The sequence below is a fragment of the Bombus vosnesenskii genome, unplaced genomic scaffold, assembly GCF_011952255.1.
Source record: "Bombus vosnesenskii isolate JDL3184/JDL3185 unplaced genomic scaffold, Bvos_JDL3184-5_v1.1 scf7180000013448, whole genome shotgun sequence".
In the NCBI taxonomy this organism is placed as follows: Eukaryota; Metazoa; Arthropoda; class Insecta; order Hymenoptera; family Apidae; genus Bombus; species Bombus vosnesenskii.
Window position 1 is genome coordinate 922,494 of NW_022883058.1, and position 24,681 is coordinate 947,174.

The window sequence follows — 24,681 nt, forward strand, 5'->3', positions numbered from 1 at the left end:
AGCATCCTGGATCGTTCCCTATGTCCTTCTCTCTCCTACTTTTATGCCCAGTCAAACACACTTTCAGAAGCTCCTCGAATATGGAAGCGAGACGACAGAACAAATGAAAATAGAGAAAAAAAAACAGGAAAAAATTACGAAAGAGTATAAAACGAGGAAAACAAAATAAAAAGAATTTTTAAAAAGTGAGAGAGAGAGAGAGAGAAAGCGATAGAAAGAACATAAAAAAATATTAAAGAACAAACGATGCGTTTTTTCTAATTGTCGAATCAACCGTTTCGTATTCGGCGACTACTTTTGTAATACGCGAACGTTACTAACGCTAAGTTGTGTTTTAACCGAATACATTTATGCCTCGGATATACATATTATATATACATATATATATTATATTATTATTGGTCATTGAGCAGAAACACGATCGAACGAACGAACCAGAGAGCGAAAGAGAGAAAGAGAGAGAGAGAGAGTGAGAAAGGGAGAGAGAGGAAGAGAGCGAGAGAGAAATTAGGGAGAAAGGAAGAGAGAAAGAGGGAGAATGAGAGAAAGTATAATTGAAAACTTCATCACGTTGAACAATACATTTCTTGCGATCTATAAATTACCGATACAGCGTAGCAGATCATTTATTTTTATTTTTTTCTTATCTTTTTCCTTTTTCCGTTTTGCGTTTTTCTATACAGTTGTTATATTTCGATGTTTTGTTGTAACGGATATGCTGGCATGTTGATCTTGTGGGTGAGAAACCAAACACCGTAAGAAGCTGAATGATTATTTATTTTCTGCGAGGCACAATCTGCTCGTGACGGGTTTGTACGCAAGACTTCGCGTTCGTTTATTACGTGTGGATCGTGTATTATTTCGAAAATGTATGAGAAACGACGAAACTGAGAGAAAGGAAACGAAGAACGAAGAGAGAGCTGAGATTTCTTAATACGTTTCGATGATTAATTTTTTAATCTTTCAATCAACGAGAATAAAAAATAGGAAGGAGAGGAAAAGAAAATGAAACATCCGCGTGCAAAGTTACCGAAATCGATGAATACGTGAAGTCTCGGTGTTAAGAAATTCATGAAGAGGCAAAACGGATACGAGCAGGTTGCGCGTTGGTTTTAATGGAGAGAAAAAGAAATTACAAAAAAAGAGAGAGAGAGAGAGGAAAAACTGTACGGACTAGAGGAAAAAGATAACATTGTGATGTTTACTGATCAAATATGTCAAAAGAAAAAAAAAGTGAAAAAAGAAAAAAAAAAGAGGAGGCCCACTGGTTGAGGCCCAACATTTCTGAGTACACTATAAATAATAAACATTATGTAAAATTTACACGAGGTTTTTTTCTTCCTTTTTCCCTATATGTGTATATAAGTCTAAAGTTGCAACATTGTAATCTGCTTTTTTAAGGAAACGAACAGTAGATAATAGACGACCATATGTCTGCACCAGGTTATTCTACTTAAGAGCACTGTGCTACGAATGACATCATCTACTCCTCGGTATCTTATTCGGAAATTGGATTATATCGATCAAGATCTTGACAATTTTCAATGAAATATAAAACAACATTAATTGTCCACTTAATAAAAACGTTCGTACGTCCATAATACGCAAATAATACGTACGTCGCGTTAAAAAATGACATAGTGCTATTTTATAAAAAAAAAATCTCCTTCGTTCGGTATCGCGTTTAAGTTTCGCAGAATTTATAATTCCATCCAAGAGAATGTAACTCGCTTGGTATCGTTGATGAGATAGGCGCGTTAATCGCATTTCTCGATAAGTTCTAACATGTTATTTTATGAACCGCATACGTCACTGCGTATGATTGGCACGACGTTGGAAATAGTGCAACACGGTCTGACCAATCAGGCATGATTTTACTGGCGGACAAGAAGCGATCCGTGCCGCTACCGATGCCGCTCATCTGGTATGCGAGTTTTCATGGCGACGGTAGCGATGGAATGGAGCATATGGCAAATATGCGATCGAATACGATCGTAAATTTCCAAATACCTTGAGAATACTTGGAGAAAAGAATATGTTGAAGCAGATTCTTACTTATCCTGGACAGTTTCGAATTGCGTATTAGAATCGCAATAGATCGATCTGCCATCGAATAGATGTATAATTGAATGTTAACTCGAGGTAATCTCGAATTTTTACGAATACCTTATCTTCTACAATATATATTAATACGACAGGTTCGAGTACCATTTTTTGGCGATACGACCTTGTTAGAAATAAATTTTCGAATCCTACGAAGTGAAACTGACTTGGATTGGTAAAAACATGTCAAACTTGATTCCATCGCTAGGCGGTAATGCATCGACAAGACGCGTCTGCGCACAATGGGAAAATGCTTAGCGTCCATTATCATGTTGGCGAATAATTTGCTTGAAGTTAGCCGCAATCTAACACACTTATCAACGTCCCTGGTCCATTCGATACTCTGTTGCACGCACTATCGCGAGACAAACGCTGGAGAAAGGAGATACGATGGTAGATGGTAGACACGGTGCAGCCTTTCTTACGTTCTTTAAATATCATAAAGGAAATTTCGAAACAAGGCGGAAATTTGTCTACATTGGGGAATAATAAGTTTGCCGTTGCGACTATCGTTTTGTGGTTATCGCAAATAAATTTATATCGTAATTTAAAGTAAATTTTCAGTTTATCGTCGAGGTAGCACGATGACGTGGGAGGGAGAGGGGTATCGGAAATATCGATATAAGCAAAATACATTTTCGATAGCTGTCTATGAAAACGTTCGATCAAGAAATATATATCGATGCATAAAGTTTGAAATGTTATTGTGTCAGCAACGTAGAACGTTACGTAAGAATACATAGATGAGCGTCGGTAAAGAATTTTACGTCACTAGAATATATCTGTCTGTAACGAGCTTTCGATCGATCAGTCCGATCGAATAGTATTCGCCTATAAAACTATGCTTTCGTTTTTTATCGTTTGAACTTCTTATTAATCCAAGTAATAGCTGTTTAAGCTAATCTCGGTACGCTATATATTTATAAACTGGAAAACCATATCTATAAACTCGGCGAACATCGGAAAAGAATATTGGGAGATTCTACGAACGTTAGAGAAGAAAATCGTGCAACGGTGGAATTTGACGAACGAAGCACGCAGTGTCACTGCCATTTCTGTTTTCAAATCCGAGCATGCGTTCTGCCATCGTGAGTTCGCAGCCGTGTTCTCGGTATTAGAGCCCCGCAGAATTGAGCGCGTACAACTTCAGACGGTGCAACGAGAGACCTTCCATTGCGAAGTCGTACGTAAGCGTCGCACGTACATACGTGCATGCACCGTAAGCTATCTCGTGCGATCGTTAGAGGCTTCATCGACGGATTTTGCTGGCGCGCTAACCAGTGACCCGTCTGTTGGCGCGTGTCGTTCGAAAAATGTGTCGGCGCTTGCCGCGGAAGTGGCACCCCGAGCTTGTGAATTCTACGTGGTCGACGAATACTCGTCAACAGGGGAAACCTCGAGAGAACGAGGATCGCAAGATCTGAGGCTACTGATCGACGGCGTGTCCGCGACAACACGCATACACGGACGTGACAGCGCACATACGTCAAGTTACATGGCGAGTTATTCACGAGGGCGATCCTCCAGACAATCCGAGTAAGTGACACGCGACTATTAGCACATCGTTCAACGAATAATAACAACGATACTGTTTATCGACCGTCTGGAAATTCAATAAACGTGAACGATGAAAATTGGAAAATTTAACGAACGATGGAAAAGCACGTCAGCCCTGTCGATCTATTACGACGAAATTCGATAGTCACCGATCTGTTGATATCGTTTGTCATTTGTTTGGACGCAGATGATTTTTATTTCGCTGATTGTTAGGAGCGGTGCGATCGTCTGGTCAGGACTGGCACGATCTACTGTGCTCCGTTGAACGTTCCATCGATCGATACCGCGAATCGATATTTACGATTCGTTGTCTTCGCCGTTGTTATCGTGGCACGATTAACACTGCGTGCAGCGCGCGACCGGTAGATCGATGCCGCAACTTGATTATCAACGATTGTGCCGCGATTTATACAATCGATAAGGTTGAGCTTGGTGCTGTACACTACGTTGCGTTGGTCGTCCGACGATCGCTCGCAGACGTCTGATCGCCAGGGACGCGTAACGTGTTCTGATCGATGCACTCGCGCGCCGATATTCCTACACTCGAATCAACGACTATTATTTTGTATCGCTCCGAATTTTTTTAGGGAATTATACTTTGTAGCTTCTCTGTTCGATTCCTTAGAATATATATATTTCGTTTGATGCATCGTTTCCTATTAATTTCGATATTTAGTCTTCGCGATGATGCATTCCTACATGAACTCACGGTAACTTCGTTGTCCTCTGTTAACGTCTTGCCGTTGACAATAAATATTTAATTATTAAATATTTAATTTACCTGGTCGATATAATGCCGCGTCAGAAACATGGTTTCTGTTTTAATGTATTATGCTTTGTAAATTCTTTTTGTGATTTATAGACGAATTAGTAATTTTAAAATATCGACTGAACGATTTAACACGAAAGTAAATAATATTTCTCGAGATACACGTTTGACGATGTATTAGATGTCCGGCAATCTCGTGAAATAACGTTATTCTAACCAATATCGATTGCCAAACCTGTTACACAATAAGCAGTTCGTGGTATTGATTTTATTGTAATGCACGTGTAGTATCCCTGTGCCGAGTGAGAAAATCACAAACAGATGCGTTTCAAATTATCTTCTTCCTCTCTCGACACCCGATGCTGATAATCTAATTTTACGATTATTATATTCTACATATCCTACATTTCTAACTTCAATTCTAAATCTGCGATATCAAATAATTACGATATCATAACCATCGGATAATTCTACGTCCGAATCTAAATAAATCTATTCAACGAAATACATAGTAACCAAGGAGCAAATAATATTTCCTATTCCTCTTTCTTCTTTTAATCGATAAGAAAGAAATTTATATCGGAAAAATACGTTCGGGTATATTAATACCGACGATAATGCTAATGTTACAATGGTAGCAACATTGGTAACACCGATGCTTCATAAATTTATAATATTTTTTCTTAATATATTCATGAGCTTCCTGTCCAGTGATACGATGGACGATGACGTTGACGAGAAGGATGACACGAAACGGTAAGAGTTCAATTAGAAACGTTATTGCTTCGTGCAACGCCTCCGAAGGTGGCAAACTAACCGTAGAATGTTTTACCGCCTTAGAAAATCACGAAATCTGAGCGAAAAGAAACGGAGAGATCAGTTCAATATGCTCGTGAACGAACTTGGTAGCATGGTCAGCTCGAATACGAGGAAAATGGATAAATCCACAGTACTGAAGTCCACCATTTTGTTTTTAAAAAATCACAACGGTACGCATCGTTTAATAATTCGAATAATTTAACTCGTTTTACGCTCTTACTCTCTTCTTCTTTCAATGATTACGTTTAATTGCGAATATTATTAATTTCGAGCTTGAAAATGCCGTAGAAATAGCTGTCAGATCGAGGGTACACGAGATTCAAGAAGATTGGAAACCGTCCTTCTTGTCCAACGAAGAATTTACGCATCTCATATTAGAGGTACGATTATCGTGTAATGAAACGTACATATTCTTCTATCGAGTGTATAGTCATCGATTCGAAACAGTGTCGCTGTTGGTTATAAGGTTGAGATCGTCAAACTCTTTAACTCGTGTCGTTGTAATTTGTCGCATAGAGAAAGAAACGAACAACTTCTGCGATATACTATCTTCGTTCGATTTCGCAACGAACTCAAGCTTATAAAGATGTTACTGAAAGTAGCACGATCGATATGACCCGACTAAAGATTTTACCAATAAAAACACAAACGACGTTTCTTAGGCTCTGGACGGTTTTATAATGGTATTTTCTTCAAGCGGGCGCATTTATTATGTGTCTGAAAGCGTCACGTCTCTTCTCGGGTATCTTCCGAACGAACTGGAGAACACGACGATCTACGATATCACTTATCAAGAGGATCAATCTCCTCTCTACAACGTACTTCTGAATCCTGCAATCACAAAAGACCAACGAAACATTAAACAGGGTACTATTTTTTAAGAAATACATCTTTTGGAAGAAAAAGGACATCGAGTATAGTACATCGGTAAATGTGTTAAAATCGTTATGCATATTTACAGAGGAGAAAATATCTTTTTCCTGTCATATCAAAAGAGGAGGCATAAATGTTCAAGAAAACCCAATATACGAGCTTGTGCAATTTGTCGGATATTTTCGTACGTAATTATATATACATATAATAATATAATATACGTATATATATATACAGATATCTAAACATTTACGTTTACCTATTTGCTTACAGGTTCTGACGTCGATACAGACGCGGATAACTTGCTTCCGAACACGAAATTCAGCAATACTAGTGGAATAGATACGAAGTAATTTCATTTAATAAGATAAGACATAAGTAAAACACCCGTGTACATTTATTTGCTTTCGATTTAACTGTATCGTTGTCGCTAGTCAATACGTTATCAACAGATTTGGAATGAAAGAACTGCACGAATGGAAAGCACGTGCAAACATGTGATCTATCGAACCGTCGCAATAAACTCGTTTGTGTTCTCTTAGATTAGTTTTCGTGGGTACAGGACGCCTCCAGACGCCACAGTTGATTCGCGAATTATCGGTGATGGATAACACAAAATCGGAATTCACTTCGCGACATAGCCTCGAGTGGAAATTCCTATTTCTGGATCATCGAGCGCCGCCTATTATCGGATATTTGCCATTCGAGGTGTTAGGCACGTCTGGATATGATTATTATCACGTGGACGACTTGGACAAGGTGGTTACTTGCCACGAATCACGTATGTATCCGATAAAGGCAGTAAATATCGCGAAAAAACGATGAGTTTGAAATTATGAGAAATTTATTGGTAGTGATGCAGAAGGGTGAAGGAACCTCCTGTTACTACAGATTCCTCACGAAGGGGCAACAATGGATATGGTTGCAAACTAGATTTTATATCACGTACAATCAGTGGAATTCGAAGCCTGAATTTATCGTCTGCACGCATTACGTTGTCAGTTACATCGATGTGATTAAGGAATTGCGCAAGGAGTCGGAAAGTTTTAACAAGGAACAGAGTCAGGATGTTTTGATGCCAGTGGAACAGCAGGTGAATTTACTTGTGTAAATCTTATACGTGCCTGAACGTAATGTCGTGGCTATTAAATTCCATGATCGTACTATTCCAGACATTCTGTAGAATAACGTGTGCGCGATCTTCCTACAGGTGACCGCGTCTCGTCCAGTGCCTCCGACACAATGGCCAGCGAAATCGTCGAAAACGTCGAAATCGATAGCGTCGAACACACGGCCACGACATCACGTGGAGAGCTCCGATAGTTCGTCGATGTCGGCGTCTATGCAAAGCTCGCCGCATTCGCAGATAACGCACGTTTCACGATCGAAAGGCGCCTCGGCGAACAGCTCTGTGCCGTCGAAAACTCAAATGCCTCAAATCGATAACAGACAACAGCAGCAACAACAGCAGCAGCAGCAGCAACAGTCGCAACAACAATCTTTGTTAGAGGTTGATCAAAGTTGCATCAACTTTATGGAACAGGCGCAGTACACGACTGTTAATTTGCAACCTGTGGTTAGCACAGGCTTCGTAACTCCTGCCGCGCCAATTATATCCACATTGCCAACACACGAGGTAAAGCAACGATTATTAGGTTGTTCGAAATTGAAACGCAGCCAATATATTTTTATGAAATCAGTTTGTCGTTGAAACGCTGCTGAGGATACAGCGTATCGTACATAAGTATCTGCGTATTTGTAGATGTTACATCAGCAAGATATCGTGATGACACCAGCACAGAATCAAATTCAAGACGAGCTGCAACGGAAACACGAAGAACTGCAACAATTAATAGTGCATCAGCAAGAAGAGTTACGAAGAGTGTCGGAACAGTTGTTCATCGCTAGATACGGTATTTTATCGCCGTTGCTCAATGTAAGTATTTTTATAAGCACGTTGATGTTTTCTACGATTAGATATTTTCATGCAAGTACGCTAAGCCATCATCGATGGGTCAAATCATGATTCACATCATTTGTTTTGTAAATCACAAATACTTTTTTAGACGGGCATGCCGTACAATACTGCGAATACGTGTCAACAGATGAATAGGTGCAATACGAACAATACGAACGTTCAGTTGCCAACGTCTAGTAACGTTCAAGGAGTAAACGTTCTTCCTTTACCGATTACCGTTCCAGTGCCAATCGTGCCTACAGAGTTGTTCTCTCATCCATTGACGGTCAGTCCAGTGCCAACGATGTCGACTACAGCGCAAGGTAACGTAGGTACGATGATCCAAACGCAACAGCAGCAGCACCAGCAGCTGCAACATCAGCAGCAACAGTCTCAACAGCAAGCACCAACGCGACAAAATGGCAACCCACCGGATCTCGTGCCTTTCCAAATGTGTCCACATCAAGCGGACATACTGTATAACGAGATAGAGCCATCCGCGAATCAACAACAGAGATCGTCGCAAAATTGAAAAAGTCCCTTTCTTTGATTCTCTATCGGGGATCTCCGTTGAAATTCTTCGGTTAAGGAACTGATATTTGAAGTTGAAAAGAAATTTGATCGGGGATTCGTCAAAGATGGAACGGATATCGTCGCGAATCGAAACGCGTCATGCTATTCCGTTCGCGTCTCGCGCAGAAACGAGACACGAAGGATTTCGTATTTTTATACAAATGTGAGATGTATGTACAAAAGATATTCCGTGTAAGAAGCGACATCGTGTTTGTAACGCAAATTATAACGCAGATGATGAGAACCTCTGTTTGCTTTGATCGAGCAAAAATTCGACCAAAATGAGAGATTTTTTGTGCTAAAGAAAAGGTAAAGAATTCAGATCTATGGTACTTTTTATCGTTGTGGCACATTCTCGAGTGTCAAAATTCTCTTGCATATCGTCTATATTTGTTCAATTTATGTAGAAAGTACCATACTAAAGAATCGCTGCAAAACTCCTTCGTTATTTATTTACGATCGACACGAGATAATTCTCCGAAACGTCGACATTTATCCCTCGAAGTTTAAGGGGCCATTTTGTATCTCCCACGACGTATATACATATGTGTAAAAATTCTGTATAAAGTTTATCCACTCGGTGACAGCGTATGCGTGAACTGACTCTTTGAGTCGGATAATGACAAAAGAATAGTCGTTTGATTGATTTGAAAAAGTACAAAACACAGGTAAAATTACTTGGAACTCTGATCGAACGCTTTGTGTTCAAAATACATGTGCATCTCGGACGATAAAGTTTGAGAATTATTTTTGTTATTCACCGGACCACATAGAAACTAAAGAGAACCGAATTTAAAAAAAAAAAACAGGGTATATTTACATATGTATGTATACAAGGTATTTTTGTTACGAATTCTCAGCGTCTTTTTTTTTCGTAAACGATAGGTTTTACGACGAAAGAAAAACAAACAGAAAACGCGTGTCCTATTTCTCTCACGAACCTACCGCTTGTTAGAAAAACACTGGCGTCTAATACAACAAATTTACCTTGTATATATACATGGTTAAGAAGGCGAAAAAAGGAAAGTACAATAATATATTTTGTTGTAAATGTATCACGATAATAAGCTATTTGTAAATGTACGTGTCTATAGAGAAACAACGTGTATTATACCCGTGTGTATGGCATCGAAATCGATATATTTTACGATCATGATCGTGTTAGATGGATTATACATATGTATGTATACATATTATACGTATTATACATATATTTATTGAAACATAGGATTCATATACATTCCGATGAATTAGCCGAATCCCGATAAACGTATCTGCAGGCTATTACATATTAAGACAATAACTTTTCTCACGTATGATTGTAAATTATGGTATAAAAATTTGAGAATTATATACATATTCAACGTGCAAATAAAGGTTCCTAAAAACAGCGAGATTATCGTGGTCATATGGTTCGTCTTCGAGTCATTAATCGTTTCATTTTCATTTCAGGTTGAAAAACAATTTCCCTCGAAATGGACTAAATCCGAAAGTATTTCATCTCTTCTTGCTGTTTTATTTTATTTCATCGTATAAACAGTTTCGCATTGTTAAATACCTACTATATGTAACGTGATTAATCGATAAGATTACGTGAAAATTTTATTGCCTCAATTTTCTTAAAGCGTCCATCAAAATTTGTACTTCTTGATTCACGTTGTGCACAAGATCCTCGATTTGATGCTTGCTGTCGATTATGCTAATGCTCTGGGTATACGGGTCGTATCTCACTCCAAACTTCCTCGGTATACTCTCTGTGAATTTACTGCGAACAAAAATAGAATAGAATAATCGTTCGATCGATAATTCGATAAAAAGAGAGTGGAAGGAAGAACTACCGATTCTCCCTCCCTTATACTGTATTTATAGCAATTTATTGTTTAGAATGGCCGATCGCATAAGTTAAAAGTCATTATACGCAGTAAGAGGCAAGAAACTATGGATTCTCGTAATTCTGTGGCGTAATAGAGATGAAAGTTACACGAATCGTTATGTTGCGCGATTATATAATTGCATGCATACTTTTAAATCGCGTGCATCGTTGACTAACGATAAATTTGACGCAACTCCGAAGATGAAAAGTTTTCATAATAAATAAAAATCTTTCTTTCATTCGCGATAAGACGATAAGCATGCTGAAAACTTAGATCGGTCAACTTTACATCATTTTCTGTTTGGCGTCCTCGAAGTTCTCGGCAACGTAATAGACAGGCTGGTAGTCGGTTATCGGATACTTTTGCAACGCTGTCTTTGCTGGTTCGAAAGGACGCAATTCTGGTTTGTCGCTCAAACAATACTCGAGTTCGCCGAAAGACGAAAGCAATCCAGCACCGTATGCCTTTAGCTCGCCATTTTGTTGGCACAGGCCGTACTCGACCGTAAACCAGAAGCACTGCAACAAATTTTACATGTTCTCTTTTCGTTTACGACATAGCCTACGAAATGGATAATCGGATAAAGAACTACGAATAAATAGCGAATGAAAGGAAATCTTTCGAAATTACCGTAGCTAATTTTTCAATGTACTCGTCGGGAGACCCGAGAGACGCCAAGCCAACGACTTGACAAAATTGTGCGAATGACGGATCAGCGAACAAGGGAACGTGACCCAGTACTTCGTGACAAATGTCAGGTTCAGGCGTGTACAATGGTTTACTACCGTGCCTAATGTACTGCGTGCAGTGAAATACTCTGAAAGCCAGACCAGCTAGGAAGTCACGCGAAGATAGAAGGCCAGCCACAGGTCGAAGAGTGAAACCGGTGCAATCTATGCAGATATTTAAGAATATCGGAAAAATTAAGAAGAACAGCTGATAATAACGACAGGTGAAAATACACAAATCTCATTGCTGTTATTTTATGTTGTTTCACGAATATCGTAGAAATTCAGTATCTCAAAATTGGAAATAAAAGATATTACTATCGTCTATCAGGTTGAATAAAACGACTAATACCTTTTAAAAAGTTTGATATGTCCTCCAATTGTGGAATATTGTCCTCTCTGTAGCCACAATTTTCGATCAGCAAAGGAAACACGTGATTATGTTCCTTGCAGGCATACTTTGGATAAAGCTTCGTTAAGTTTCTAAAAACTACACCCCACGTTTCGATTTCTTCTTTGGTATACTCCACCCTTGGTATCGGTTGACCACTAGGAAAATATAAGAGTAGCGTTACGTATGTCTATATATATTTTTCATTTCCTGCAATAGGACTCACTATTTGTAATTGAACGCCAAATCTGCAAAGTATTTGCGCCTTTGTCGATAAACAGAATCCGTGAATCCAGGATGATCGCTGTCCAATTCCGCTCCATACGAGAGAATTTGATTGGCAAACTTGTCCAGATCTCTGATTCTTCTTGGAAACCATGGTACGGTTCCCATGTTATCTTTGTGATTTCTATAAATATGAATAACATTGAAAATTAAAGGACATCTGCCTAAAAATGAAAGAATTCTGTAAAATGTTAGTTCTCAAATATTTATGATTCGTAAAATACGTAAGATTATTTTATGTGTAAAAAGATATTCAAAAATCCTTCTTCATTATTAAACATTCACCTAGAAATGATCGAGAAGTAGCTGCATTGTTGCCGCAGTTTTTCAATCACTGTTCCAAGGTCTCCGCCAGGCACGCATTCCACCATAAACTCGTACATATTCGCTCGACGGAGGGAGCTTCTGGATTCTATATGCGACAGATTAACCTTGTGTTCCTGCGAATGAAATCAAAGTTGAAATTATTGCGAAAAAAATCTAATTTCTACGATGATACTCGATGTATTTCTCGCTAATGGACGACACTGATGGTACTTACAGCGAAAAGTTTAAGATATTTGCTCAACGCTCCGACGGAGTCCTCTTCTTTGAGTGAAAAGATCAGGCAGGTGCTCTTTGCCGAGTCCTTACCTTCTTTGATGTAGTTTCCCCCATGCATCAGCGTAGGCTTTTGAAAATAGTAATATCGTTAAAGATGCGTAGTCCGATCGTTTACGTGACCGCATAAAAATTCGCTTGTCCCGAAATATCAATTTTAAATTTAACAGTTATGTTAATGAAGATATCTCATCGGCTAAATATATTTCCGAGAGGAGGCGATTATAAACCGAACTTGTTTTCAAATTCTTCCATAGATACGTAATATGGAAAAAGGTATATTGAAAGAAGGATATGTTACAACCGTATTAATTGTCAAATTTAATACTGAAAATAGTTTCTAAGTCACATCGAGCAAGTCCGATTGTTCCGAGTACAAATAATCTACGAAGCATAGCTGTAAAAATAAAAATCGTATACCGGTGTAATGAGATTAAAAAGGTCGGGAAGAACGTTTCGCAAAAAAAAAAAAGAAGAGAAAGAAAAAGAAAGGAAACTTCTAAATTAAAGAATCCTTATGCAAAAGTGAGTCCTTACATCGTGCATCGCTAGCAAGACTTGAGAGTGATTCTTGCAGGTGAACGGAGGTAAAGTTTTTTCCTCGTAAACCATGTTACGACTTATCGTCCTGAGACACGTTTGCAGAAACTACGCTCCATTAATCCGTCACAGGTACTTATACATTCACCGACAATTTCCCCTTCCCCCTACTTTTTTAACTATCGTTCCTGATTTCTCGAACCATCTTGGGCATTTTACAAGAAAGAAATAGGCCTTGTAATTTTCCCGATAGCTCGTTCCTTGACTTTGGACTCGTTACATTGTCAGGAAGAATGAAATTCGTGATAATCGATTAAATTTTCTAGGAAAATTGGCTGATGAAAATAATACAACCTGTTATAGTGCAATTTTTCGTTATTTTTGCATCATGCTGACCATGACGAAGGATTGCTAGATGTCAAGGCTGATTTCACTGGTCGAAACTTTTTGCTCGACAAACAATGCAAAGAATGCGATGCGAAGTCGTCAACAGTCATCACTGTTGGTCGTTTCGTGATCGAGGAAACATACAATACGTGTCCTCCTTGCAACGTTTGACTTTGGTAGACGATGGAGGAAATTATTTTCGTTACTTTATGATAAAATTAAAGGAGAAGAAAAAGAAGTGAAAGTAAATGGCGTAATTTTTCGCCGTTCGGATTTCTCTTGGACAAATCGGAGAGTTGGTTTCGCAGAGAATACTTTGAAACGAGCGATTCGACTTCGACAACTTCGTTTTTCCGTAAAAGCGTATCGTGTATTTTTCGAAACGTTTAAAGGTCGATAATCAAATTTGAACAAGAATGTACGAGGTAAGTAGTTGTATCTACAAATTACTGTACTTTTAATCAAGCATGTTATTAACAGAATTATCTATAATCTGATGTTCACATATGATTAATTTCTCAGAGCTTTGGGAAATGTCCGATTACAAATCGATGATTTGTGCATGCCAGCACGCAGACTTAAACAATTATATAATAATTGTACTTGTTAATAATTATATAATTTACTTGTTAGAAGAAAAATTTACTGGAAAAGAACTTGTACAAAAAGCGTGTAAACTCGTTCTCTCGCTAAAATATATATATATATATATATATATATATATATATATATATATATACGTAATAAATATTTTATCGCCGTGTTGCAAAGTGAATCATTATTTACATAGCAGGATTATAATCGACACTGCTTAATTAGTGAAAATCGTTCAACGATATATGTAAATTGTCATGTAAATGAAAATGAATTACGAACTTATTTTGTTACTCTGGATCAAGTATCGTGACAAATAAAATACGCGCATTCGTGTATTATAATTCACGATATACTGATATACATATATAATAGCTGCTTCAAGGTTTCTATGATGTTATAGTTCAGTTACATAATAATTGCATGTTTATGCAAATGTTTAGATTCATGTTAGATTAAGCTTAAATTACAAAGAGGGGGGCTTATAAACATTTAGCTGTTCTTAAGAAAATAAATATTATTATGAATATTACCATAATGACGATACAGATAGTAGTGTAACAACAATGCAATGCGTATAAACATAGGTGACGTACAAGTTCTCTTGCGATTTATTCGAATCGTACTTCAGAAACTGTATCAACGTTTTCCTTTCTTGCTCGCTTAAACGGGTTTTCTGAATTGGCCGTGAACGTAAAACGCAATTTAGAGCGAAACTGGTCTCGAGTGCATTGTGATAATCGCATAATTAAAAATCTCAACAACAAATAATTACGCGATTGTAGTCGAAGGTTGCGAATTTCGTGAATGTACAATCGAGAATTATATCGAATGTCGAGGTGATTTGAAATGAAAGTAAATTAGCGAGACAAAAAATGTATTGTTAAATTTTTCACCGTATTAACAGAACATTGTCAAAATGTATTATTAAATTGCTATCGATAAGAACTAAAATCGATAAGAACTATAATCACTTACGATGTATACGTAGTGACAATTAATTTCTTACCGAAGTTTCTCCGTTTCGTTTCAGTTTACGTTTCAACGACGTTGGGCAAATTCCGAAGAAAATTCATCTTTTAAGGATAAAGCTGACGATACACAGAATAAAATGTTTATGTACTTCGTTATCGTGCTAATTCATTTACTTCCTTACGATACGTCAAAGCTAAGATTTTCATTCTGTTCTCAATGTTACCTTTTCGTAAATTTTCCCTTACCTTGTCAAGGATCGAAGAATCGCACGTGTCATTTTGAGACATCGGTCGAGATTTTGCAATAGCTTTCGCGTACATGTCACGATCGACGGTATGAGGCTGCGAGAAGAATTAAAATAGTGCCACGATTTTCTCGAGACGAGCGTCTTGATAGGACTGGTTCGTGTCTCGTCGAGCTGGTCTGTTTTAATGAGATGCCGCTACAGGTTTATATATGAAATATTCGATCATGAGAATAAAGCAGCGAATAAATACCAATATAACAAAGGTGAATTTTAAACGATCAAAACACACGATGTCTTGGTTGAACAGATTGAAACGTCTCGAGTAATGTCTGTGAGTGATTTAATATCGCTATCCCTACTTTTCACGATATTGATGAACGTGCAAAAATGTAACAGCCTAAAGTTAAAGTAAAACGTTTATTTTAATTTTATTGTAATATCAAGAGAATAAAAGACGCAAAAAGATGATAAGTCGGGAGCGTGATCTTTCTAGTCGCATAAAAATGATTTGTAATGATCAGCAATTTGTCGTTGCAATACATACAAGATGAACACTCGGCCATTCGTTTCCATCGACTTTAAAATGCGCGATATATCGCGCAGTAGATATCATCGAGACAACGTGGAGCAGAGAAAGTTACATTCTCTCATTCATTAAAATTTACGAATCGAATCACAATTTCGTAGAAGAAATAGTGTAAAACTAACCAGTTACGTTCCACAAAATTTACGATAAGGTCGCTCACAGATATATCGTTGTTAAGCGAAATCGGAAAATACAATAAAATGAAAAATTTTCCGAAGCAAATAGCTCTTCTTGAAGCTTCTACCGCTGTTTAACGTCGTTCGTCCATTCTTAATACGATTAATAATAATCAAATCGCGGCAATGTAATCGAGCCCGAGTAACTGTTTACCAAATATGAACGCCAATAGACGCCAACGAACGCCCAAATAATTTGATTGGACGTGCTGTTATCAACGTTTGACCCTCATACTGTGTCTTAGCGATAATAAGTCACGTGGGGATGCGCGAGAGTTATTAACCCTGTCGTAATATAGCGAAGATTTTAATATTGGTAGAGCAACAAAATGATGATAATTCGAGTATGATCTTTGCTCCAAGAAAGGCAAGAAACTCGTTAAAACGTTAGTATCTGTGAAAAATTGTGTTCGATCGCAAGAGCATGGAAGAAACTTGTCTTCTCTCCAAAGATTTCTAGTTAAAATAGAAACGAATTTCCAATTAAGCGAGTCAAAACGCTATAGAGAACGAATCAACACGTACGTTAGTTCGGCCCACTTGAGATGTAGCGATGCTTTACTACTCGGTAAGTGGATATTAGCTTTGTCATTATGGAAATCGCGTTTGTCCGCGTTTCTTCTCGTTTCATCGCTTGAAACCATTCTTTCCGATTAAAATTACACGCTCGTTGTTATCCAAACGAATTTGATTTCGTGACAGGAAATTTGTTCGAAGAAGATTGTATATTTATTTATAAGTTGCGGGAGAATTTTAATGGAAATTCACGTTGCAGGCACGAGTACGACAAAACTGTGATCAATCTTACATGGATTCCACTTATCCAATAGCGAGAACGAGCCGATCTGCGATTTGTATTTGCGTCCATGCTTCCTTAACAAACGTAACGGAAAGATTTTACGAAAATAACAACGTGCAGAATTCACGATCACCTTACGGGTGGAAGAAACGGGTAGAGATAAGCAATAGACGAGAATGGCCCTGGACTTTTTCGCCGGATGTGTGGGAGGTAGATAATTCGCTTCGATCAATTTCATTTGCATTTTTTCTTAATGCTGCTACAATCTCGAAATTTTTATGTGCCAATCTCACTCTTGTTTCGACGATTAAATTTTTTGTAAGAGACTGGAGACTTTCACGTCCCGAATTATCACATTTAACAACGCGTTTCTAAACTTTTGAGTAGAAATCGCGTGCAAAAGAATTTCTTTTCTTATACGCGATGTCGTCGTTGAATAACGTTAAGCGTGTACAACGAATCTTGCAAAAAGACGAAAATCTTTCGAATAAAATGAATATTTACGAGCGACTATAAAATTATAAAAATAATGCCGCTAGAGGATAACAAACAATCTACGGTCTTCGATGTACAACGTGTCGAACGATTATAATTCTCGTCGTAAAAACAATCGTTACGATTGCTTTCATTGATAATTTGTTAGCTTTGCGCAGAAAAAAATGTAACGTATGTGATTGAATTTTATCGGCGGATAAAAGGTTGGTGACGGGAGGCGAGAATAAGAATGGCGAACATTTTTATTTTTCTTCCATTTCTTTCGCGATTAAAATATCTTCGTTTCGCCGAATAATCTATACAATAACCATAGAATAAAATGTTGCAGGAAAAATACAAGCGTGAAATAATTTGTTTTAGGGTGCGCCGGTATTGTGGTGGGATATCCTTTGGACACGATCAAAGTGCACATGCAAACGCAAGACTATCGCAACCCGAAGTACAAAGGCAACTGGGATTGCTTTCGGACGTTACTCGCAAAAGAATCGGTATTTTATACACGCAAATCAAGAAACTAACGATCGAAGGATAGCACTGATCGCAAGAATAGTCAGAGACGAATATCTTTTAATAACATAAAGTGAAGTAAAAACTGTTAACAGCTATTAGCTACTGTTAAGATACGATTGGAATTAATTCTCGTCGTACGATAAATCGATCGATCATCAAATTTTAATACAATTCTCGAGTTCCAATCGATACGACTAATTGTTCTAGGTAGCAGGACTTTACCGGGGTATGTCGTCTCCGCTGGCAGGCGTGGCATTGGTGAACGCCGTGATCTTTGGCGTCTACGGTCAAACCCAAAAATACATACCCGATCCTGCCTCGTTGACCTCCTACTTCGCCGCTGGTGCCTTAGCAGGGATTGTTCAAAGTCCCATTTGCAGTCCCATTGAACTAGCAAAAACACGTATGCAACTGCAAGCCTCCGCCGCTCGATTCTCAGGTCCGCTGCAATGTCTCAAACACGCGTACACGCGCGAAGGATACCGCGGCGTATTCAAAGGCTTGAACGTCACGTTACTCAGAGAAGCTCCAAGTTTCGGTGTCTACTTTCTCGTGTACGAAGCTTTGACCAAAATGCCGGATAACGTCCCTGTTTCGACGCCGCGCATGTTGTTAGCCGGAGGACTGGCTGGCACCGCTTCTTGGGTGATCTCTTATCCTCTGGACGTGATCAAATCCCGAATTCAAGCAGATGGAAATCGTTACGCCGGATTGATCGACTGTGTGAGACAGTCGGTGAAAACGGAAGGATACTCTTGCCTGTACAGGGGACTCAGCTCGACCATCGTCAGGGCGTTTCCAACAAATGCCGTGACGTTCACCGCAGTCATGTGGACTTTCCGACTGTTGGGTCGAGAGAACGTGGAAACGAAGAAAGAAGAAGAACAGATATCGATGGAATCGATCGGCGAGAGTCTGGATATGCGCGAACCCTTCTTGGAACAGTGGAACAATTTTTTAACCAGCGTGTCCAGAAGAATGGCGACTCGTGGATTACCATATTCCACGTTGTCGATGACGTCCACGGACGAGTTGAAGCTAGAGTGGTCCGTCCAGTACAAGGATAACGAGAAATGGACAAAGGAAGGGGTCAAGTGCGGGGAACAAACTCGAGGAGACAAATTTGGCAGAGAAGAGGATGAGAAACCGACGACATCCAAGGAGGATGTCGAAAATTCGAAAGAACCTGTTGAGAAGAAAGTGGACAGAACTGTAAGACGCTAAACACGATTTTCTGAGTTTCAGAAATCTTAGAAATGTACTAGTTTTATAAACAAAACTGACGAAAGTACCGATAAAAATATATCGTTGAGAGGTGATATGTGACGTAATTCGACTGACTCTCGAGAATTTATTTTATTTTTATATTCGTGTTATGATTTTGTTTGTTGTTGTTGTTGTTGCCGTCGTCGTCGTTGTTGTTGTTATTGTTGTTGCTGTTGCTGTTGCTGTTGCCGTTATCCAGCAACCATTTTTCTCAAATAATTTTCCTCGAAATAAAGAGCTTCGAACCGCTCCATGAACGTTAACCTTATCGTGTTTAATGGATTTCAACGTGACATTATCTTTGATATATACGTATGAAATTCCAAAAAGCATCGACCTACGACTAAATTCCCGCTATTACATATCTCCGTCTTACATATTTCGTCAAATATCTCTTTTCCATATTCGTAAATTATTTCCTCGGTTGTCGCACATTTATCGAAATCGCGCGCTAACTATTTCCATAAATGAATTAAAAGCCGGTTTACAAGCCCGATCTTCCTACTATAATATAACTATCTTGAATCTTGCCATCAAAGTGCTCATTTGTTAGAAGACAGTCCTAGACTGAACGGCGGACATGTAAGACCTATGTCACAGCCAGAGGCGACATTTACTCTCTTTTAAAATCACACAAAATAGTTTGTATCTGTCTGCCACCCATCTCCTCCGCTCCACTCCGCATCGTTTCCCTTCTTTTTTTTAAATCTTCATCGTACAATTTCTGGTCTTCGAGTCCGTCCGTCCACGTGTCAGAATCATTTTTGACACATACGAAATTGCAACGCGTACAAGTATCAGTCAAAGACATTTTCCACTACAATCGGTACCGAATCGTAACTCGACCGTCGATTACGATCAATAGTATTTGCTCGATCGAGTTTCGAAGAGTAAAAATCGTAAAAATTGCACCGTCTAATCGATAAAAAATCATTGCCAAGCACTGGAAACTCTAACCTCTTGGACGATTTGAAAATTAACCAAGTGACCGGTATTCTTCGTTTCACAGGTATGATCACGATTATTCGTTAGTTAATCGATAAAGAAACTAATTCGATTATACGATCAATGACAATTTTAGACGATTCGTAACGAACGAACGAACGGATCAAACGTTCGTCTCGGTAAATTACTTTTCATTTTCGTGAATTACCTTACTTACTTCTACATCAATTGTCTACTATTTAAAAAGAAATACGAAAAGCATTCAACGATGGAAATCGTTAATCGTTAAAATAAAAGATACGATTAGAAAATTTTCAAGCGTCGCACGATCGTCGGAACTGGATAAAGTGTTTCTCCACCTTTGTCGTCGCGGATCCTCGAACAGATTCGTGGCCGAATTTTGAGGAAATTTGATATGGATGTAGACTCGAACGACAACAGCAGGGATATCGATTTGCACGAAACCAACACGCAACGACTGATCGCCGAAAGCGGTGGCCGATGTATGAGCACGCAAGCGATGCAATCGCTTTACGACTTCCGACAAAACAACCTTCTCTGCGACGCGGTCTTAAGGCTCGAAGATGGAGGCGTGTTTCCGATTCACCGTGCCATTTTGTCAGCTTGCAGTCCGTATTTTAGGTCTCTATAATTGCACACAATATGCTACCATATTACGTATTATGTATTTTTTAATATCGTATCGATCATTTGTAGAACTTTATTCACAACCACGTTGCACTCGCGCGAGAAAACCGACGTGCTTCTGCCTGGTGTCAGTAGCAATATGATGAATCTGCTTCTCGAATACGCGTACTTGCGTTCCATCAACGTAAATAACGAGAACGTGTGTCAGCTGCTGGTCACCGCCGATTACCTAAATATTCTCGGCGTTCTCGATTTCTGTTGCGAGTATCTCAAACAAAATCTAGCGCCGGAGAATTGCATCAGCATCATGAGGTTCGCAAGGGAACATTTCTGCAAAGGATTGGAAAACAGCGCGTATCGTTACGTTATGAGACATTTTGTACAGGTCATTACGCTTTCGTTACTTTGTTAAGATTCTTCCATAGCGCCTGATGACGCTTTTAACTTTGATAACGTTCGCGCGGCCCTTTACCTTTTCCTTTCGACAAATTGACAAATGTCTGCGATCTTTCTCTTGGGAAATAAAATATTTCGTTCTAAAGGAAAAAAGTGTAGCGACGTTACTGGTGAGTCGTATCAAAATTGAATGTCGTCAGTGACATAATAAAATTAGTATTTTATACTCGATCGATTCCTCGGCTTTTTGTCCTTATCGTCCGGGAACTCGGCGTAACAAACAATCACAGCGACGGTTCGATTCGATGCAGGTAGCTCAACGAAGCGAGGAAATTCTCGACTTACCGATCGAAGAGCTAACCGCTCTGATCGGAGCCGACGAACTCAATGTTAAGAGCGAGGACACGGTTTGGGAACTGGTATTAAAATGGATCGACTACGATCCTCGATCTCGAAAAGAATTTATCGTCGATCTGATGAAGAATATTCGCCTTGGCCTTTTGGATACGCAATTTTTTCTCGAAAATGTTAAAGATCATCCGTATGTTACTGGAAACGAAGCCTGTCGACCCATCATTATCGAAACCTTGAAATTCTTGTACGATTTGGAGATTATTACACAAAAGGATGGAGAGGTACCAACGCCGAAAATAGCGCGACCGAGAGTTCCCCATGAAATACTGTTCGCTATAGGTGGATGGAGTGGCAGAAGTCCTACAAATTTCATAGAAACCTACGATACCAGAGCGGATCGATGGGTCAAGGTAGATATTTCATTAAGTTGAAGTAGATTACGCTTTTAAATAACAGTTGTTAGGTCGTTTCGCGTTTAAACGAGGAAATAATCGTAACTATGTAAAATGATGAAAAAATAAAGGTGGAAGAAGTAGATCCGATCGGACCTCGTGCGTATCATGGAACTGCGGTGGTCGGTTTTAATATTTACGTGATCGGTGGTTTCGACGGTGCAGACTATTTCAACAGTTGTCGTTGCTTCAACGCTGTCACTAAAATATGGAGAGAAGTCGCTCCGATGAACGCTAGAAGGTTACAAAGATCAAATTTGAAAACTAAACTGTATATAAAACGTTCGATTCCCTTCTAACGGATGTGTTCGATCGTGAAATTTTGTCAAAAATTTCCACACGATGAATATCTTCTCGAACAAATTATCTGAAATCTTAGGTGTTACGTTAGCGTTGCCGTACTCAACGATCTAATTTACGCGATGGGAGGATACGACGGATATTATCGACAAAGCACCGCGGAACGTTACAACTATAAGACGAACCAATGGTCCTTGATAGCACCCATGAATTGTCAAAGATCGGATGCCAGTGCAACTACTTTGAATGGTACGACTCCGTCTTAATCGCTTTCTTTCTGCCCTATACATACATAGCTAATCTAACTAATACTAACTTTCGCTACTAATATAGACAAAATTTACATCACGGGCGGTTTCAATGGCCACGAATGTTTAAATTCGGCCGAGGTGTACGATCCAGAAACCAATCAGTGGACTATGATAGCTCCGATGAGATCGCGTAGGAGTGGAGTATCCTGTATAGCTTATCACAACAACGTATACGTTATTGGTAATCATACAAATCCTTATCAAAAGAATTCTTTTCTGCGCATTTCTTACCGATTGAATGGCAATTCATTTTTCTAGGGGGTTTCAATGGAATATCAAGAATGTGCAGCGGAGAGAAATACAACCCTGCGACGGATATTTGGAGCCCGATCCCTGATATGTACAATTCGCGTAGTAATTTCGCGATCGAAGTGATCGACGACATGATTTTTGCCATTGGTGGATTCAACGGTGTTACCACGATATATCACGTCGAGTGTTACGACGAAAAAACGAACGAGTGGTGAGGATACGAAAATTCTTTTAAATCGTTCTAATCTTGTTTCTCTTCTCTTCGTATATTTGCGTTGAACAGATTTGCCACCATAATCTGTGTAAATGGAATTCTGAACACAAATTATTGCTCTTGATGTACGTTTAAAAAGAAGATATTTTCCTCTGATCACATTTTTTATTTTATTCGCGCGCGAATGGATATCTCGGAATCGATCGCTGCTTCTTCGAAAGTGTCGAACTGAAGGTTATAGATTCTTTCTCGAGAAAATGAGAGGCAGAAAATCGTGTAAAAATAGCGACGACGATGTTACGCTCGTTATGCCCTCTTTACTTTCTATCGTTACAAATTTCTATCGTTAGAAATTCGGAATTTTCATACCATGTATTAAGAGTCTGCTTCGTTCAACTGTCTGATTCGATCGCTTCCTACAGGTACGAAGCAACAGACATGAACGTATATCGTTCAGCGTTATCAGCCTGCGTAATCATGGGTTTACCAAACGTAAACGACTACATTCATAAACACCGTGAACGTTTGATGGAGGAGAAACGACAGAAACTGTTAGCATTGGAAGTTCACCGCAGTCAACATCAACCTCAACAAGATCAAATCCAGCAAAATAGCGAAAATTCTTTCAACAACGAGATACCCACACCACCACCGATGCCTCAAAATACTAGTTCCAGCAACGAGAATCGACAAAATTAACGATAAAGATTTAAGGAAATATTTATAGGACTATAGGTTTTACGGTCAGTCGAACGGACGATAATCGAAGTAATGGAACAACGAATGTTCAAAACGATTTAATTAGCCTACGATTATGTTGGAAAAAAATGCTAACGCGATTGATGGCATCCGTATTAACAAGAGAACGTTTTACAGATTTTATATCTTCAATTTGTTGAGAGTAATGCTGGCAAATGTCAAGGATGAAACAATCTCATTTTTTTCGATTTCGAAATGTCTCTTTTAATATAATCGTAGTCTCCTTGCAAATTTCCGGTGGTAGAGTAAATCTTAAACGTGATCCTAAAGATCCTAAAGACGAGAAAATGTAACGATTATGAAAGATTTACATAGCGTAAAATATCCTGTTGTTAACGATAAAAAAAAGGGATAGCTTTTTGAAATGGAATTTTAGAATCGATAGCATGCTTGTTAAAACAGGATAATATTTTCAGATTCGTGTTTACCGGAGTTTGTTAACCGACATGTGTTTTATTTTTTTATACGAGACATATTTTTATTGCCTGTTTTTGTGATGCAATTTTTTTACCAAGTTTATTGAACGATTGTATACATACAAACGAATTATATGTGTGCGTGAGAAAGCCAATTCTAATAAAGAGAAAGGCACGATCTACGATATATATTTTTAAAGTCGATGAAGAATATCGACTAAAACTGCTGAAATGGAACTTTACAACGATCAATAAAAAGACATTAACAAACAAATTACGCAGCTTTTACTTTGTATCGATGTTTCTGTGTTTTTCAAAAATCGTTCATATTGATCGAAACAGCTGTTTCTCTCTTTTTTTTTTTTATCAATTGCTATACAAGTGTTTTTAGATTGTGCTCAAATTAAAAGAATTTGTAATTATAGATAAAATCATATAACGCTTTCATGATCTATGTAATTCGGACATATACTTCTTCCATATCTCATCAAATTTAAGAACTGATTTCAAAAAATTAAGTAAGCACTTAC

At 38.5% G+C, this 24,681-nt stretch overlaps 4 protein-coding genes across 8 annotated transcripts; 3 read left to right on the forward strand and 1 right to left on the reverse strand.

Moving 5' to 3' along the window:
- Window positions 1–3,086: 3,086 nt before the first annotated feature.
- On the forward strand, window positions 3,087–10,042 carry LOC117238312 (circadian locomoter output cycles protein kaput). 3 transcript variants are annotated; one of them, XM_033503144.1, is made up of 12 exons: window positions 3,087–3,639; window positions 5,129–5,185; window positions 5,270–5,418; window positions 5,543–5,628; window positions 5,911–6,115; window positions 6,210–6,305; window positions 6,395–6,470; window positions 6,664–6,902; window positions 6,976–7,214; window positions 7,332–7,757; window positions 7,884–8,057; window positions 8,188–10,042. In XM_033503144.1, exons 1-12 carry the CDS (start codon window positions 3,599–3,601, stop codon window positions 8,608–8,610), a joined length of 2,211 nt encoding a protein of 736 aa, XP_033359035.1. In that variant the 5' UTR covers window positions 3,087–3,598; the 3' UTR covers window positions 8,611–10,042. The 3 variants fall into 3 exon arrangements, with proteins under 3 accessions (XP_033359035.1, XP_033359034.1, XP_033359036.1); XM_033503143.1 differs by having other exon boundaries at window positions 3,088–3,639; window positions 5,537–5,628; XM_033503145.1 differs by having other exon boundaries at window positions 3,091–3,639; window positions 5,141–5,185; window positions 5,537–5,628.
- LOC117238314 (protein henna) lies at window positions 9,849–15,900 on the reverse strand. 2 transcript variants are annotated; one of them, XM_033503147.1, is made up of 9 exons: window positions 15,817–15,900; window positions 15,271–15,366; window positions 12,471–12,599; window positions 12,215–12,369; window positions 11,871–12,053; window positions 11,606–11,802; window positions 11,156–11,418; window positions 10,814–11,043; window positions 9,849–10,416 (listed from the first exon to the last, which is right to left on the reverse strand). In XM_033503147.1, the coding sequence occupies exons 1-9, from the start codon at window positions 15,883–15,885 to the stop codon at window positions 10,254–10,256; spliced, it is 1,485 nt and encodes a 494-aa protein (XP_033359038.1). In that variant the 5' UTR covers window positions 15,886–15,900; the 3' UTR covers window positions 9,849–10,253. The 2 variants fall into 2 exon arrangements, with proteins under 2 accessions (XP_033359038.1, XP_033359039.1); XM_033503148.1 differs by lacking the exons at window positions 15,271–15,366; window positions 15,817–15,900 and adding an exon at window positions 13,067–13,223.
- A 909-nt stretch (window positions 15,901–16,809) lies between these two features.
- On the forward strand, window positions 16,810–19,355 carry LOC117238315 (mitochondrial basic amino acids transporter-like). Of its 2 annotated transcripts, XM_033503150.1 has the most exons (3): window positions 16,810–17,043; window positions 17,689–17,816; window positions 18,046–19,355. In XM_033503150.1, the coding sequence occupies exons 1-3, from the start codon at window positions 17,010–17,012 to the stop codon at window positions 19,060–19,062; spliced, it is 1,179 nt and encodes a 392-aa protein (XP_033359041.1). In that variant the 5' UTR covers window positions 16,810–17,009; the 3' UTR covers window positions 19,063–19,355. The 2 variants fall into 2 exon arrangements, with proteins under 2 accessions (XP_033359041.1, XP_033359042.1); XM_033503151.1 differs by lacking the exon at window positions 16,810–17,043 and having other exon boundaries at window positions 17,767–17,908.
- A 135-nt stretch (window positions 19,356–19,490) lies between these two features.
- Window positions 19,491–24,416, forward strand: LOC117238313 (kelch-like protein 10). The gene is made up of 8 exons (XM_033503146.1): window positions 19,491–20,691; window positions 20,767–21,082; window positions 21,405–21,857; window positions 21,971–22,140; window positions 22,279–22,448; window positions 22,533–22,691; window positions 22,769–22,973; window positions 23,399–24,416. Exons 1-8 carry the CDS (start codon window positions 20,465–20,467, stop codon window positions 23,673–23,675), a joined length of 1,977 nt encoding a protein of 658 aa, XP_033359037.1. The 5' UTR covers window positions 19,491–20,464; the 3' UTR covers window positions 23,676–24,416.
- Window positions 24,417–24,681: the final 265 nt, after the last annotated feature.

Coding starts and splice junctions, on each gene's coding strand:
- LOC117238313 (XM_033503146.1), top strand. CDS start 20,465: ATGGATGTAGACTCGAACGACAACAGCAGGGATATCGATTTGCACGAA. Junction 20,692..20,766: donor GCTTGCAGTCCGTATTTTAG/GTCTCTATAATT, acceptor GATCATTTGTAG/AACTTTATTCACAACCACGT. Junction 22,692..22,768: donor CAACAACGTATACGTTATTG/GTAATCATACAA, acceptor TCATTTTTCTAG/GGGGTTTCAATGGAATATCA.
- LOC117238315 (XM_033503150.1), top strand. CDS start 17,010: ATGGCCCTGGACTTTTTCGCCGGATGTGTGGGAG. Junction 17,044..17,688: donor TTTCGCCGGATGTGTGGGAG/GTAGATAATTCG, acceptor AATTTGTTTTAG/GGTGCGCCGGTATTGTGGTG. Junction 17,817..18,045: donor CGTTACTCGCAAAAGAATCG/GTATTTTATACA, acceptor TAATTGTTCTAG/GTAGCAGGACTTTACCGGGG.
- LOC117238314 (XM_033503147.1), bottom strand. CDS start 15,885: ATGATATCTACTGCGCGATATATCGCGCATTTTAAAGTCGATGGAAAC. Junction 15,367..15,816: donor AATGGCCGAGTGTTCATCTT/GTATGTATTGCA, acceptor TTCTTCTCGCAG/CCTCATACCGTCGATCGTGA. Junction 11,803..11,870: donor TTGGCGTTCAATTACAAATA/GTGAGTCCTATT, acceptor ATATTTTCCTAG/TGGTCAACCGATACCAAGGG.
- LOC117238312 (XM_033503143.1), top strand. CDS start 3,599: ATGGCGAGTTATTCACGAGGGCGATCCTCCAGACAATCCGA. Junction 3,640..5,128: donor CGATCCTCCAGACAATCCGA/GTAAGTGACACG, acceptor TATATTCATGAG/CTTCCTGTCCAGTGATACGA. Junction 6,903..6,975: donor GGTTACTTGCCACGAATCAC/GTATGTATCCGA, acceptor ATTTATTGGTAG/TGATGCAGAAGGGTGAAGGA.